The following is a 17964-nucleotide window of genomic DNA, read 5'->3' as shown; positions in this document are numbered from 1 at the left end:
AGAACATCTTGGTAGCAGTGACCATAACATGATTTCATTTATTGTTAGCTGTAAACAGCAAGCACATACGGGAAAAATAACAACGCTCAATTTTAAGAGAGATAATTTTCCAAGGCTAAGAGCTGCTCTCTAAGACTTAGACTGGGAGGGAATATTGGCATCGATGAACACAACACAGAAATGGGAGTTCTTCAAAAAGACTATGTGACCACACTGCAAAATATATTCCCATGGGCAAAAAGTTTAAAAGGCTAAAAATCAAACCTATGTGGCTTCCGGCCAAAGTTAAAAAAGCTATAGATAATAAGAAAATAACTTTTATTAAAAATAAAAATGAAAGAACGCTATCATCGTTTAAACATTACAAAGAATATAACAGAATATGCAAAAAGGAAATAAAGGTCGCAAAAATTGAAAACGAGCGCCAGATTGCAAAGGATAGCAGGACCAACCCCAAAAAATTCTTCAAATATATCAATAGTAAAAAGGTCTGGTCCGAACATGTAGGCCCTTTACAAAATAATCTAGAGTGGGTGACTGGGACAAAGAGAAGGCAAATTTATTAAATACCTTCTTCAGCTCTGTGTATACAAAGGAGTATGGGGGAGCTCTTGTCCATAATGGGCATGGTATTAACACAGCTCCAGATGATCCACATCGGCTCACAATTGATATGATCAATATGTCAATATTTAGACAGAATAAAGGTGAATAAAGCACCTGGACCGGATGGCATACACCCACGGGTCCTTAAAGAATTGAGCTCTGTCATTTCAAAGCCAATGTTTTTAATTTTTAGGGACTCTTTAATGACTGTCATAGTACCACTGGATTGGCGTAAGGCTAATGTGGTGCCAATATTTAAAAAGGGGGCAAAATCTTTACCAAGTAATTATAGACCTGTTAGTTTAACATCTATAGTTGGGAAGATACTGGAGAGTACCTTTACAACCACTTTAAGCATTAGTATTGAGTTACCTGTTAGGGTCATCTTAAATATTGGAGCTTTCACATGATTAACTGAGATGTCTGCACTGGATATGGCCCTCCAGTGTTTTCAGACCACACTATCCTACAGAAAGCTACATTTTTACACATTTTAGTAATTGAATATATGAAATGTTATGTCTGAAAACAAATGCAATAATTTCCTGTCCAGTACAAAACAAACACTTAGCGGTAACCATAACACATCATTTCCCTTCCCCTTACACTCAGGTACTTTTCCCCTCTTGATTATACAAGGGTTCAAGGTATACTTTAGTATTTCAGAATATTAGTCAGACATACCGGTTCCTGTAGATGTTATTCCTGGGCCACTGCTGCACAGTGCTTGATATTCATCTGAAAACACAGGAAATGCCATTGCAGTTTGTTGTTAAGAAAACCAACAATAGAACAGTGTATCTAAAAAATGCTTAAAACTAAAATGAGCAAGTGGGGTATTTTAAAAAGAACACAAACATTTTTTTTCATCCAGAGTGCTGCAAATGTATCAACATATTCAGTCATTAAAATGCACTTCTTATTTCACATTATCGATAGAAAATAATTGCAAGGATTCAACAACAAGCACCTTTATTTTCAAAAAAGTGAGTTATGTTTAGCTGAGTGCAATGACATTTAAACATTCTAGTCACATGACTAAAATAAAGATCTTTATACTTGTAGTTAACCATAATAACATGATAATTGTAGATGGCAAATATGAGCTGAAAATAATGAAAGAGGTTTTGGAGCACACTGGAATTTATTTACTAAAGCTGGTTCACTCAGAATATCATGCATTTCTGCATAGAAACCAATCAGCTTACAGGTTTTATTGCTAAAGTTTAATTGAACAAGCTGAGGTTAGAAGCTGATTGGCTACCATGCACAGGAGCATAGGATTCTGAATGAACTAGCTTTAGTAAATAAACCCCACTGTGAGATATAACCAAGTGCTAGACACATTGGGCAGCATAATTATTTGGAGGAGGGGACAAAATCAAGTTTTCTTTTCTTTTTCAATGTGTATATAGTTGTAAACTGCTGTCTGATATTTATTTTTTACTATTTGGATACAATATTTGTTTTACAAAAATATCTTTACTACAGACAAAGGATTCCCAGAGAACTAAGCACTAAGAAATAGTACCATAGTAATTGCCTGATGTAGGACAAAATTATAATGTTGTTTTAACACATACATTCCAGCACACTAAAACACGTGTCTTAGTTTCCCATAATAAAGATAGTGTCTGTTCCCATCTCAGTGCTGCATTACATCTTGTTTTGAAAAATACAACGTGTTTGTGTTTTTTCTGGGTTTTAGTGTGTTGGGAATGCCAAGAAAATCAACTGCATGTTATATGTATTTTGATGCACTGGCAAAAGGTATTACCAAAGCCTTGGTGGCTGTTAATTCTATCTACTCCAAAGTCTAAATTCAAAAGCAACTTGAAAAGTGCATCAACATGCATCAAACCACACATAAACACACAAAAGAAAAGGCACATTGACACCTGCTTAACACAACAAAAAGAGCAGGTTTATACACCTACTTAGACCTAAATATGCCCTTAAGGTTCACTTTTTCTGACTGATAGAGTAAATACCTGCTCACTCATTGACTTCTGTGTGTAATTTGCAGCTTGAGCTATTGAGCTTTGTAAAAATCAGGCTTTTTAAAAAAGTGGTAAGGAGAGAGAGGAAAACGTGACAATGAGCCTTAGACTTCACCTGTTGCCTTAAGAGAAGACTACAGAATATTTAAGAGCTATAATTTATATTTATCCAACAAAATTACATGAAAAACAATACTATATATATAATGAAGTGTGATTTTGTATCTTCATATCTATATTGTTCAGAGAGGGCATACATGTATATGTACTGAAAAGAAACTTAATGTTGGAGATGCCTGAAAAACAATTTATATGCTTGATATGCTATTAGTATTCAGCTACTATGCAGTTCATACACTCACTGGCCACTCTATTAGGTACACCTTGCTATTGCCAAGAAAATATTTCCAACACCATTACACCACCACCACCAGCCTGAGCCATTGATACAAGGCAGGATGGATCCATGTTTTCATGTTGTTTACCCCAAGTTGTGACCCTACCATCTAAATGTCGCAGCAACCAGTCTGCCCATTCTCCTCTGACGTCAGCAAGGCATTTTTGTCCACACAACTGCCACTCACTGGATAATTTATCTTTTTCAGACTTTCTCTGTAAACCCTAGAGATGGTTGTGTGTGAAAATCCCAGTACATCAGTAGTTTTTTCAATACTCAGACCAGCCCAACTGGCGCCAACAACCATGCCACGTTCAAAGTCACGTAAATCCCCTTTCTTCCCCATTGTGATGCTCAGTTTGAACTTCAGAAAGTCGTCTTCACCATGTCTACAACCTAAATGCACTGAGTTGCTGCCATGTGATTGGCTGATTAGCAATTTGTGTTACCAAGTAATTGAACAGGTGTACCTAATAAAGTGGTCTGTGAGTGTATACTGTGGTTACATACAGGCAGCAGCTCTTACCTGAAGTCTTGGCAGGACAGGGTTTACATGGTTCACCAAATGCAAATTCGGTGCTGGCACAGCAGCACTCTGACTTAGTCACTGCTCCTTGTAGTGGTCTGACGCACTGACCTCTCTTGTAACCTCCATAGCAAGTGCTCCTCATGTGAGTATCTGCAACAGAAAGCATGCATTAGAATGAGATGGCATGATCTACTGACTAATATATGACCATTTTAATCCTAATAAAAATCTGAAATTTAAGGTGTATTATGTTCTTGTGTTGTGGACGTCCTTCGTTGATAAGGTTGACACACTCCTAATACTGTGACATAGTACTTCTACCACTAAAACAGCATTGTGCTGGATTTGTATAAAGGTACAGTATAATGGAACGAATACAAAAATGGGGGAGATCTGTGGTAAGCATAAATACCACAAAAAATACTGTAGGGCTTTGAATGTAGTCAACTGTTTTACTCAAAAAGTATAACAAAAGCAAAACTGGATTTACATATGCACACACACAAAGGATCATGCAGCAGCTGGCACAGGAGATTCCATACACTGGCACCTGGAATGTATGCTCAAATGATAAATACCTGGATATATGCAGCCATTTTTCATTTTTGCACCAACCGTACGGCATATGTTGAATCCCCAGCAAGCTTGTAACATTAGTTTAATATTAATTTGTTTTCATTGTCAGATAATATGTAGATACTCACAAGCCTTAGTGCACTTCATCGCAATAAAACATTTTACTTCATTATTATCAATAGGGCATTATTAGGAGGCAAAAAAAGCATTATTCAGATGTTTGCAGCACACAACCAACCAGGGCAGCTTTTTACGAATTAAACATCACAGTACGATCAGCTAGACCAGTGGTCTCCAAACTGCAGCCCACAGGGCCACATGTGGCCCTTTGCTTTCCTTTATCCAGCCCTTTATCCACTATTCCTCCCACTGACACCAAAAATGGGGCACTATTCCTCCTACTGACACCAGCAATGAGGCACTATTCTTTTCACTGACACCAACAATGGGGTACTAATCCTCCCACTGGCAACAACGATGGAGCACTATCCCTCCCACCATTACCAAAACCAATGATGGGGTACTAATCTTCCTACTGACTACAGGTGCTATGTATTTTTTTTCTACTGCCACTGACCACAAAGCCTGAGGCATTGTTTACTGCCACCGACTTGCTATTCTCACTGGCCACAGTCTGGCCCCCCTAAGATGTGAAGGACAGTAAAATGGCCCTTTGTTTATAAAGTTTGGAGACCCCTGAGCTCCTGAGCTAGACAGAATCAGAGATCAGATATATATATATATATATATATATATAGAGAGAGAGGGAGAGAGAAAGAGAGAGAGAGATACTGTATATTATACAATTATCACAACTGTTAAGATACATGAAAGCTATGCGCCCTAGTACATTCTCTATATTTGTCATGTTATATAGAAAGAATTTATATACAGTTATGTCAAATTTTTACTTGCCTACACACACTCGACCATCAAGTCCAACTGCTAGACCAGGGAAGCATTCACATCTAAAGGAGCCATCTGTATTTACGCAACGTCCATTCATGCAGATGCCGGGTGTCTCACACTCATCGATATCTGTAGTGGCAAGAAGACAGGGCAATCAAATTCTAGCTGTTAAGAGATTGGCAATGACTAGTAAAGTGATGGTCTATATTAAATATAGCACATTGGCTATATTTTTAAAGGCATATTAATGGTAACAAATAAATATTTCCATCTTTTATATCATTACCTTTTAATGTGTTCAAATTATTTTAAGCAAATATTTTTAGTTTTTGACTGTGTTGCTTGATGGACACCAAAATGTACTAAAGTAAAAACTTTTAGAACTTTGAGGAAAAATCCTTATTTCAGATACTGTTGGAAGAATTAGAAATTTTACCAAAGTGCCACTAGTGATCCACATACACACTGTGGGTGGTGAATTCAGGAATGAAAGGTAAGAAGAAGGCAGACAACAGAAGCCAACCGTCCTTTCACCCATCATCATTTTCTCTTCCGCCAGCCATCACCATTGATAGTGCACTGTCCTAGTAACACCTGCCAAGCACTAGAAGGAGCAATCTGATTTTAGCCACATATGAAAAGTGTCAGTGTTTGATGGAGTACAGTGACCATTTTGAAAAGAATATACAGATTAGATGCTGGCCAATTAGTGGACAGCATGGCAACCATCTATATTGGTATGGCAATCAAATGCATGTGCACCTGAGACCTCAGAGAACACGTAGCATTTACTGATAAAAGATTAATTTACGTTATAGCATTGTAAGAGGGTGGTCTGTGAATCTTACAAAAAAAAAAAAGGTCCTGCTTTAAATGGTGAACAGCACCAGCTGGCATGAACAGACTACTGAAAACATTGGATATTCTCATATCCGTTTATTTTGTTTGCACTAAAAAATACAACAAGCATTGACTAAGATCTGCTCTTAATAAGACTGCTATACTGGGAATTAATTATCTAATTAATATTAATTACTATTTATTTTAGTAACATTTATTGCATGAATTAAAGTCCAAACTTACATATAATAGTACAGTATAATTTTCTTACTTGAAAGTCCACCGTTCTTGTATGCACGGCCAGTCCCTGAGCCACTGCTCCCTCCTCCAGTTTGCAGGTGTCTCCTGCCTAGATGGCTGCAAAGGAGACACCCATGTGTTCGTGTATGTGGCTAGGCTATAAGAGGTTGATTTTTCCCTGGTTCACATATATGCGGCTGTGCGGGCCGCATTTTGTGCAGGCACGAGAGCCCATTCATTTGAATGGACTCCCTTGCCCCGTGAAACGCAAGGAAGAAGTCCCTGCACTTCTTCTGAAAACGCAACCCGCACGAGAACTTCGGTTCCCAGTACAGTTGCGTTTTCCAGTGTGGGCGTCATGCCATTAGAACTAATGGCACCCGCCTGCGGATCCCCATTGCTCTGTGCAGGTGGAGCAGCTGCACAGATTTTCGTGCGGATCCGCAGCCGCACCACCCGCACATATGTGAACCTAGCCTTACTAAAGGCCAACATACTGTGCACTTTGCAAGTACAGTTACTCCAGAGCTGGGAAAATGAGGTAAAGCTTCACTTTACAGAAACTACTCAATCACATGCAAGGAATTTTTTAAAAACTGTATTTTTGCTTGCACATGGTTGGATGGAAGTTTGCAGAGCTTCCCCTCATTTGCTAAGCTCTGGAGCAACAGTGCTTGCAAAGTGCATAGTCTATTTGCCTTTAGTAAATGAACCCCTATGCATCCACTGAAACACACAACACCTATTAGGCCACACCTCTGCTCCTTCCTCCCAGATCCTGACAGACAGCTGCAGGAGCCAATCACTCCCCAACTCTCACCTCCATTCTATAGCTATGAATTTAATGGTAACAGCATGAATTGTGGAGGACCCAGAAGTACGTGTTTGGGGATGGGGGGCTGCTGACTGTAAAGGTACTGTTATAGTAATATTAAACCCTTTGTTTTTAAGCACTTACAACAACTGATTAAATCACTTTCTAAGTATGCAGCTTCTTTATCTTTTAACCACTTGATCTCCAGAAGATTTACCCCCCTTCCTGACCAGGCCATTTTTTGCAATACGGCGCTGTGTTACTTTAACTGACAACTGCGCGGTTATGCAACCTTGTACATAAATAAATTTATGTAATTTTTTTCCCACATAGAGCTTTTTGATATTTGATCACTTCTGGGTTTTATATGTTTTGCGCTATGAATGAAAAAACACCGACATTTAAAAAAAACTATATTTTTTTCATTTCTGCTATAAAACATATCCAATAAAAAAATTATAAAATCAAATTTCTTCATAAACTTAGGCCAAAATGTATTCTGCTACATATTTTTGGTAAAAAATTCCCATTAAGCGTGTATTGATTGGTTTGCACAAAAGTACTAGCGTCTACAAATGGCGATATATATACTGGAATTTTTTTTTATACTAGTAATGGTGGTGATCAGAGACTTCTCATGGGACTGTGATATTGTGGTGGACAGTCTGACACTAACTGGCACTTGGTGGGAACCAGTGACACTAAAACAGTGATCAGTGCTAAAAATATACACTGTCATTGTATTAAGGACTCTGGCTAGGAAGGGTTAAACATCTAGGGTGATCAAAGGGTTAATTGTGTGACTAGCCAGTGCTTTTGTGTACAGTGCGCTGCTTTTACTAGGCAATCTACTAGATTTTATTCCCTGGATAAAATCTAGCAGATCACCGTTGACATAACACAGCTCTGCCTTGTTTATTTAGGCAGAGCTGTGTTCTCTCAGTCTCAGCGATCAACAGGTGTCGGCGCTCATCCATTGGCTGACACCTGTTGATCTGCTTCTGCTGTGTTTAAGCACAGTAGAAGTGGCGCTCTGGCGGCAGGAGTGTGCCACCTAGTGGTGGAAGTGCAAAATCACATTTATATATGTGATTTTGCACAGAACATCTGCCCTGTAGCAGCAAGTCTGCTATAGGGCAGACGGCAAGTGGTTAATCCTTGCCTATGTTCTAGCTGGTTCTGTGACTGTTGCCCCAGGTTTCCTGTTGCAGGGTGGATTATTTCTCTTTCAGTGTCCTATAGTGCCACCATGTGTCTCCCTACACTTTGTGTATCAATCGAAACACACAGCCCTAGCAAGGAAATTCACTCCCCTGCTCTTCCCTCCTGCCTTCGCCAAGCTGATAGAAAGGCTGGAGACTACAGTGTCCACTGTTAACTCTTTCCTGTGATTGCCAGAAGTTCAGGGAAGCAGAACTGAGAGGGCATGTAGCCAGCAGCATTGAAAATTGTAAACAGCAAGTGCTGGGTTTAGAATTCTAACAAATAATTTACAGGGGAATGTTTATTTTATTGCGCTCACTGTGTTGAGCTTTACAGTAAAAAAATGCTTATTAAAGTACTACTTTAATATATTATGTTACCAGAAAATGTAATTTAGTAACAGAACCTATATTTCGTTGCACACCTTTTTGTGCTTTGCTAGACAGATACAAGTACACAACAAATTTAAACACGAAAACAAAACAGTGAAAGTGAGAATGATTATGATTTGGCATTGTTACTATGGAGGTTACTAACTGTTTTTATATTTGTAGCTACAATAAATCATGACAAGTACAGCAATAAATGATATATACAACGTTACCATGCAAACAAGTAAAGCCACAACACAGAACAAGGCTGTGTAATGTACAACAATCCTGACCTTAAAAGGACAAAATGAGTATGAAACACCTCTATTCCTTTCTTTAATCCCTGGCTTATGGCCATCACCCACGCTCACAATATCCAAATGTACTCCAACTGTATTTTATTAATAGACAGTAATGCTAAAAATGACTAGAAATGAAGACTATTTGAAAATTGTTAAGCATTTATTTACAATGCTTTATAAGATAATAAAATTAAATAAATGATTTATATATTTTATTATTTAAGAACATAAAATATAAAACATTTAAAGAGATACTTAGATAATTAATAGCATTTTCATGACATGGCATTTTCCTAATGTACAACACTCTGTTATGTGTCTTTTGAACCCATATCTGTAAACTGTTTAACCTTTGTTAAAATAAAGGAATTATAAAAAAAAAACCAAAAACATGAAATATAAAAATAAAAAATGACTAGGAACACAACAAAAAATCCTCTCTTTTTAAATAAATTGGCTTAATTACTTTTGGATGTTTAAATTAAAAACTTGGACTTTTTGATCTTTGACACATTGGGGTTGATTTAGTAAAAGCAAATAGAGTGTGCACTTTGCATGTGCAGTTGCTCCAGAGCAAAGTAAATGAGGTAAAGCATCACTTTACAAAGAATACCCAATCACATGATTAGATGATGGAAGTCAGCAGAGCTCCCCCTCATTTAGTAAGTTTTGGTGCAAAGTGCACAGTATATTTGCCTCTAGTAAACCAATCCCAGTATCTATGCACCCTATGAAAAAAACTCATGCCCAGGCTACAAAACTCTACAGTAATTCTAGAGGTAGTATGAACTAGGGGCCTAAATGCTTCTTTTTATTCACAGTCTGTCCTTCATTTCCTGCACTTTTTGTGTACTGAATTTTAAACATCCATCCCTGTACCAGGCCTCCCTGCACTTGAAAAGTTCCTTTTTTTTTTTTTTTGCTGAAATAATCTCTAAGCTCCCTGCTATTTTTCACTGCTCAGGTTGCTTCCCAGGTTCCTCCCACCAAACTTCCTCAGAGGCTGGCCATACAGCAGTAAAATTTTGGTCAAATTTGTTTTGTTTTGGGAACATTTGTTTGATTTTCTAATGGTTAGTGGGGTAAAATCAATATTTTGTTAGACTGTACTGAAGAAGCAAGGTGGGAAAATTTCTCAAACTAACCAAATTCTAACCGTGAATTTGGCTTTTGTTTGAAAAAATTGTCCATACTGTAACAAAGCCTATTTATAATGCCTAGGATTCCATTTAAATAGTAGGTCTGGGTGAAATTGTAGGTGATGTCAAACACAAATAGTTGACTTAATGATGGCAAGAAAGAATGTTCTGATGTACACTTTTTCTACAAACATTTGACCAAAAATCTACAAAAAGGCCAGCTTTACCCTACATGCAGACAGTTTTATCTTCCCAGCACATTTTGTATCTGCTGCTAATTGATAGCCTGCAAATGTGACCCCCACACTGCCCCATCCATCAAACCTCCCCTGTGACAGCTTGCAGGAGGTTCTTCTCTCCTGCAGCAACTGTCACTTTTTGAATCAGCATGGCTGTGCTGAGCTCTGCCTGCACAGTCATGTCATTCATTCACTTTGGCAGTTGGACTTGTAGTTCTCAATGGAAAGTGTGGTGATCACCACACTTGTAACCCATTTTTACTTCCTCCAGCTCACCAACTGAACATATGTACCTCGGTATGGACAGAAAGTTTGAGGAAGAGTCTGCAGGAACATGGCATTGTACATGCGATCCACTGATTGCAGGTGCAATGCTTTGCAGGCTCCTATGGAAAAAAAAATATGTCCCCATATACATTAGCTTATGCTAGTAATGAGCTTTTTTTTCTGCCCCTAGAAGCAAATAGTGTTATCCTATGTGTCCATGCACACTATTGTAGGCTAGAAGTGTTTTTCAAGTTTCAGCTTCTAGTTTCAAGTTTCAGAAAAAAAGCGCTCTTTTTGGAGGGGGTTTGAAAGCAATTTACCAGCAGAAAAGAATGCTGAACACTCCTAAATGCTACTAAAATGCTCCAAACAGCTTTTTTCTAGCTTTTTGTCCTGTAAAAATGCTAATAAAATGCTAACGCTTCTAAACGCTACTAAAAAACACTATTACCAGCTTTTTCCCAGCGTTTTTTGAACAGAGTGCATGAAGCTTAAATGTACATTTTTTCCTGCACATTTATATGCATTTATTCGTTTTTGCTAAAAGTTAGACTTAGCCTTTAATATGCTTTGGATTCCATTCAGCTAGAGTCCAGATGAAATTTTTAAGAGCATTCATACAAAATTAGTTGACTCAATAATAGCAAGAAGGAATGTTCTGATGTATAGCAATTCTACAACAGACTGCACACTCTGAGACCTACTCTTTACTCATACAGGTGATTAGATTGGATTTGGGTTTAATGAGATTAGCAGTTCATTCATTTATGGTATTTGATTCCTGGAGTGCATCTTTCAGATTCAATTCTTTTTCTCACAGTGGTGGTAATCTAGCAGAACATAATGTTCATGTGGATTTTTAATAGTCCCAAAGTGGCTAAACATATGTAGGCTTGTTCTTTCTCATTTCAGTGACAATGTGCAACTATACAGATTCCTTCAATTGTTAATCTATGTAAAAATATTTCACAGCAAGAGAGGTCGATGTTCTGAGTTTTTATCGAGCATATCAAAATAAAGAACTACATATTTCTGACAAAACAAAATAACAAGGCAAAGCCAGATACACCACAATTAATTTGGTTGCACATGTGTTTTTGCTCTCATGTTGATGACTTGGTAGGATAGTGTTTGCTTGAAACCACATTCCCAATAGACTAAAGATTATAGGCTCAGATATGTATGCAATATTTGTAATGAACACAGGCTGTTCACTCTACATGACATGTTCAGTAACAGAACACAGTGCAAGTTCTTATTGGTAAAATAAATAAAAAAGGCATCATTGTCTTTCCTGTAAAATCCATTTAAAGGACATCACAAGCCATAGGATGGCAATGATGGAACCAATACGTTATGCAACTGCCTTCAGGTGACTGGACAGATCTAAACAACTCCAATGACTCCCAGCATGCCTTCAGTTTTGTAGCAAGCAATAACACAAGTGGATCATAGATATAGAACTGGAGGACCTGACTCTTGTGATGTACTCTAAGAAAATTATTTTACAAGTATGGCAAAAACATTTTCTTAATTGTACATCCTAGGACACAGGATAATTCTGGAATATCCAAAAATAATCCAATGAGGGATGTGCAACATAGCAAACAAACAGCTAACATGCTCAAGGAAAAACAGCACAAATAAGACTTCTCAGTTCACAGGGCCACTTGAAGAACATTATGTCTAAAGCTGGAATCTGCTGAGGATGTTCACTTGGTAAAACTTAACGAATGCATGAACTGAGGACCTGGTGGCAGCCTTGCAGATTTCAGTAACCAAAGTCTGACAATGAAAAGCCCAGGGAGCACCAACACCTCTAGTAAAGTGTGCCTTGACTGAAAAAGGGAGAACCTTGCCACCAAGGTCATAAGCCTAAATGCTGAGCTGCCAAATTCACCAAGTGATAGTGGAATGAGAAGCCAAGTGGCCCTTGCCAGAGCCCTTAAAAATGACAAACAGAGAGTCAAACTAACAAAAAGGGGCTGTGGCTAAGAGGTACTGAAGAGTGTGCACCAGATCTAAACACTAGAAAGAAACCTCCTAAGGATTTTTAGTTGTAGGAGACAAAGGTAGTAAAATAATTTTCTGGTTAAGGTGGAGAGAAGAAACCACCTTAAATAGAAAAGATGTCCTAGGCCAAACATGCCTTGTCTTTGTGAAGCATATGAAAAGGTTCTTTACAAGTCAAGGCTTCCACCTCAGAAACTTGCCTTGCAAAAGGGATGGCAAAGAGAATCAACAGAGCAATATCTCTATAAGACTCAAAGAGTGGCCTCTAAGGAGCCAAAAGAACAAAGTTGAAATTTCATGGAGTAACTGGAGAATTTACAGGAGGAACAATGTGAGAAACTGCCTGCAGGCAGACTTTCACTAAGGAGTGAGAAGCGGCCTCTGAAAAAAAAAAATCTAAGGCCAAAATTTGACCCTTGGTAGTACTCTAGAATAAACACTTATCTAGACCCAACTGGAGAAAGGACAGGATTTATCCCATGGAGTATTTCCTATGATGAAACTTCCTGGCCTCGCACCAAGCAAAGTATATCTTCCAAGTATGGCTGTACTTTGCAAGAAGTTGATTTCTTAGTATTTGGAAGTGTTGGATGGATTTCATTAGGTCCCTGTCCCAGGGCTTCAACTGTTAAGCCAATAAAACCAGCAATCGAGAAGTAGAGTGGTAGACCAGTTTCAGGGACTGATGGCCTGGACAATCTGGGAGGGTCCATGTAGAGCTTAACAATGTCTGAAAACCAAGGTCTGCTGGGCAAATTCAGTGCAATGGGGGATCACTGGAATGTCTTCCATCTTGAACCTGCTAAGAAAGCTTCAGAAGCAGAAAAGTGTAGATCAGGCTGAACTGATCTCACAATATTACCAGAGCATATACAGTGAAAGCTCAAGGATCCTTCGTCCTGGTGACAAATCTGTCCAGTTTGTTGTTGAAGCTATAGGCCAGGTAGACCACATCTGGTGCCCCCCACTTGCGACAGAAAGAAACAGAGATTCTCTGTGATACTTGCAAACATCCTTCTTTTAGGACATATTGTAAAAACAACCCCAATTTAATCAGACTTTAACGAAAGTTTAATGGCAGAATTCTGCAACAAACAGCCAGAATCAGGTACACTCTTTGAGCTGGGCAACTTATGGTACCTCCCAGATGGCTGACGTAAGCCACAACAATGGCATTATGTGACTTAATCCTGATTGGGTGACCCCACAACTAAGAGGTCCAGTGTTGAAGAAACAACCAGATTGCCCTGTGCTCCAGAATATTGGTCGGGAGCAAAGCTTTCTCTAAACATCAAGTCCCCTGCAGAACTCCACCCTAGTCTGACAGACTGGCATCCACCAGGAATCTGTGCTGACTATTTCATTAGCAGCTGGTTGTCCAAGTCCAAATATCCTACAATGAGAATTCCCTGAGAGCAAGGACAGAACAAGAGCCAGCACCTCAGTGAAGACCCACGGAGCAGTGGACTGGCAGAAAGAAAGGTCAACAACTTACTAATTTTGCATGCTCACTGCAAAATAAAGGTAGCATTGATGTGCAGAAAGGTAAGAACATGCAGGTAAGCAACCTTGATGTCCACAAAGGCCATGCAATCTCCCAGGTGAACGGAGGGAATCACTGACAAAGCAGATTCCATAGAGAATTTTTGTACTGAACAGAGAACAACTTGGAACCTTTCATCTTTGGGACAGGGGTGATGACCCCTTGAAAGAGGAGATGCTCTAAATCAGCGAGGAGGTCTGGCAGCCTTTGAGGAGAGGTTGGCAAATCTGACAGCATGAAGCAAGGTGGACGTAGGGAACAAATTAGTTTTAAGTCCCTGGATAGGAAGTTCTGGACCCAAGCCCTGGAAACATTCTGGGACCAGATGGACAGAAAGGCCAACAGACTTCCCCCCTTCAACAAGTGGGGGCACCCATTCATTAGAAAGAGGGCTTGCTTCCAGATTTGGTTGGTTTTTGGGACCAGGTCTTGCAATGAAACTGAGTTCTCAGCTTTGTCCTGGCTCCAGAAACTTGAGAAGAATGAAAGGATTTTTTTTTAATTCCAGGAGCAGCAGGTTTTCCCAATAGAGGTTTTTCCTTATTTTCCAGTGGCATCAATAGTCTGTGATTTTCTTGAAACAGGTATCCAAGGATTCACAAACAGGTGTTCCCCATCAAAGGGCATTCGCTTGAGGCACTTCTTGCACCAAACCTCCACAGACCAGCGCTTAATTCAAGGGATCTGCCTCATATGAACCAAAAAAGAGACATATCCTAGATACCTGATGAGTATCCATCAGCCAACTGGCACAATAGTATAGTGCCACAGGGAAAAGTTTACATTTGCTAAAGTAAAGAGGGATCCATCAAGATGGATCCTGGGTACCTTGTCACAGATTTTGACGGCTAAAGTCTGGTAGATGGCCATGGTGGCAGCAGATTGCACATTATGGACTGCCAGAGTGAACAAGGCCTTCAAGGGGACTTGTGACCTCTTGTCCATGGGGTCCTTGAATACATGAACATTCTTAAAAGGGATAGTCAAGGTTTGGCTAATACAGGAAATGGCTGGGTCTACAACAAGAACGTCCCATTTATTCAAGAATTCTTCCTCAATAGGATATTGCACCAGGGTTGGGTCAAAGCCTTGGCTTACCTCACACTTGTGGTCTTCTAATGAAAGTTGATGGTGGAGTGAAGGGACAAGCACACACCAGGACTTCGCACTCCCAGTGAGCTCCCCCACGAAAGGGAGCTAGGGAGATGAACCAAAGCCCTGGACCTTTATAGCACCCTAGAGCTAACAAAGTCCTTTGTAATGCATGAAAAGGTGAAAGCCTAATGTAGGATCCAGTGCCTGAAGAAACATTACAGGCCGGCCCCACATCTTCCTCCTTGAGGGTTCTAGTTACAGAAGCCAAAGGCTCACCCAAAGAGTGAACCACTCTGAAAAGCGTCCAATCACATTAGGCAGCTGCATAAAACATTGGTTTCAAAATTTGTTGTAATACCCGTGTTTAGTACATAAAAATACTGAAAACAAAGAATTATATGTGATAAAGGAAACCATTTTGAATACTAGTGGAACGTTAATGGAATTAGGGCTTTTAAATTACTAGGAACATACGATGTGTTTTAGGGGATGATGACGTAAAGCATGATACTGGTGATATTATTAAAGTGCATAATAACATTGCATTATAGACAGTGATGGACTACAACTTCCAATGCATCCAAACAATTAGGTCTTCAAGACAGCCAATGACAGATCTGTGAAGTAGGGGATATCTTCCCAACAGAGACACAGATAATAATAATAAACTGACATGGGTTTTATACTTGACTCACTCTATCCAAACGTGGAAAACAACCTTTGCCTGAAGTTCAATTAATGAATCTATTAATATTTTTTGTATAGCTTATAACATTTAGACATTTATACTGCATACTAACTTTAATTTAAGTCTAAAATCTAAACTAAATCTACTTCTGAAAACTCTGCTCACATTTACTTTTTTTCACTTAATGCTGAACTGACACAGACAGGACATTAAAACATACCTGTACAAAATCGTCCATTTGGTGCAAGCTGGAATCCAGGCTTACAGATGCATTTAAAACTTCCATCCTCATTAATACACATTCCATTAAGGCACATGTTCGTTACACTGCATTCATCCATATCTGTAAAATAAACATGTTACATATTATTTGCTTTGATTAATCAGGTGTCAAAAATGACAGCACTAACATGAAGTGATAGGTATAATACAGCACCTTGGAGAGTCCTGATCTTTTTTTAGTTCTCTTTTCTTAAAGCAAGAGTATGTTTCTGTCATTGCTAAAAGCACTGTCAGTGTGATGGAGAGCTGCATGTGACCTCAGGGCCACAAACTCAGCATTTAAGTTGTACAAGGATACTCCTTAGTGTATGGACTTTGGAAACATATCAGAATTTTATATTTTTTTACTGTTTTGTGCAATAGAAAAATGTATTTCAGAAATGTTATTGCTATGGAATGAACCTCCAGACTGTTTTCTTTGGGTCTTTATTCATTATCATCAAACTGAAGAACATTTAAAGTACTAAAAGCTGCACACATGCACCATTTACTATATACAGTGGCTGTAATGTGACTATAGAGTCACACACGAGGGTGTATACAGCGGCAAATGACAGCCGACTCCCTCCCTCCTCCTCCATGCCCACTAACCAGCTATACACAATGTGGGTGGGATATTACATCTTGATTAATGGAGGCTTTACCTGCAAGTTATTTTAAGACACAGGCTGGAGGGGGCTATAGCTGACATAGCTTGTGATAGGCAGAAATCAGCTCACACCATGTTATTGCCAAAAAATACGATTTTATTTCAAATATATATTTGTATGATGATGAACAGTTTATTGATATTATTATTTATTTTTACTCTGTATTTCAAAGGCTGTTTTTTTTTTATTTTGAGCATGTGACCAGCAGCAGAGGACTAGAAGCTTCTTCTGCCACTGTTTCCCTGCAGACAGGTTGAGAAAGAGCTAGGTCATGTGACAGCTGTATATCGATTAGGAAAAAGGTACTTCGTTTTTTTTTTAATTAAAATAATTACTGTGCCATCATCCACATACAGAAAAAAAAGGGACAATGTTAATTAAACAGTTTGTGTTTAGTATCACTTTAAGGCCCCTTTCACATGGGGCGGATTCCGTTCTGGTCAGCAAGGGATCAGCTCACATGTCCCCTGCTGATTGGAGCAAAGCATCCAGAAGAAACATCTGTGCCTGCTCAGACATGGACAGAACCTGCTCTGTTCTATGGGTGACCAGAAGTAAACGGACTCCCCTGTCCATCTACACCTGACTATCCTTTGGTCCACCTAACTGAAAGAGGACAGCAGATGCCATTCAGCTTTTTTTTTAGCAGACCAGATTGGACCCAGAGATGTATGGGTGTAAATGGATCGAATTGCCCATGTGAAAAGGGCCTAAGGAAACTGATTCCTATGGTACAGAGGCCATATGGGTATTTTACTATTACCACTTTGGATGTAACACTGCCAGCTGGACAGCTTAAACCTCATTTAATGCTGCCAATAGTTTGTACAGACATGTTTTAGCAGATGAAAGGTTCACTGAACATCCTTTGTCCTCAGCAACCTTTAAAAGATAACAGATCTGTCTTTCGCGATTTTGAATTGTGGGAAAAATTGCTGCGATTCTGCCTGCAATTCCAAATTGTACTGCAATCGTCACAAAAAGCATCATGTGTGTTTGGGTGCCATTCGTTCTTAACGATACCTCATTTTTGGTTTTTGATGTAAATACCGCATACTGAGAGAATTAACTGAAATTTTCTGCATTGCATGAGATATTTGGGAAAAATGTGTCAGATCACCTAAATATCGCATGCGATTTGCTTTAGTGAATGGAGCCCCTTGTTCTTATGAAAAACAACAGACTTACTGGCTGGATCACCAGATGAAAATAGAAGAAAGAAAGCCAAAAAAGAAAACAAATGCAGCCATCATATCTAAGA

At 39.0% G+C, this 17964-nt stretch overlaps 1 protein-coding gene across 1 annotated transcript in view; it reads right to left on the bottom strand.

The window, feature by feature from the left end:
• The window catches only part of FBN1 (fibrillin 1), a 374110-nt gene that overhangs the window by 119588 nt on the left and 236558 nt on the right, over nucleotides 1-17964 (bottom strand). Inside the window, exons 14-17 of the mRNA XM_089670326.1 lie at nucleotides 15992-16114; nucleotides 5024-5146; nucleotides 3530-3682; nucleotides 1291-1344 (exon numbers count right to left, since the gene is read on the bottom strand). Of these exons, the coding sequence (XP_089526452.1) occupies nucleotides 1291-1344; nucleotides 3530-3682; nucleotides 5024-5146; nucleotides 15992-16114 (453 nt within the window). The remainder of the gene's footprint in view (nucleotides 1-1290; nucleotides 1345-3529; nucleotides 3683-5023; nucleotides 5147-15991; nucleotides 16115-17964) is intronic.

This window comes from Staurois parvus, unplaced genomic scaffold (genome assembly GCF_062004578.1).
Source record: "Staurois parvus isolate SC_StPar_1 unplaced genomic scaffold, SC_StPar_1.0 ptg000089l, whole genome shotgun sequence".
NCBI classification, from domain to species: Eukaryota; Metazoa; Chordata; class Amphibia; order Anura; family Ranidae; genus Staurois; species Staurois parvus.
Note: the sequence above shows the minus strand (reverse complement) of the source record. Positions and strands in the feature narration are given on the sequence as shown.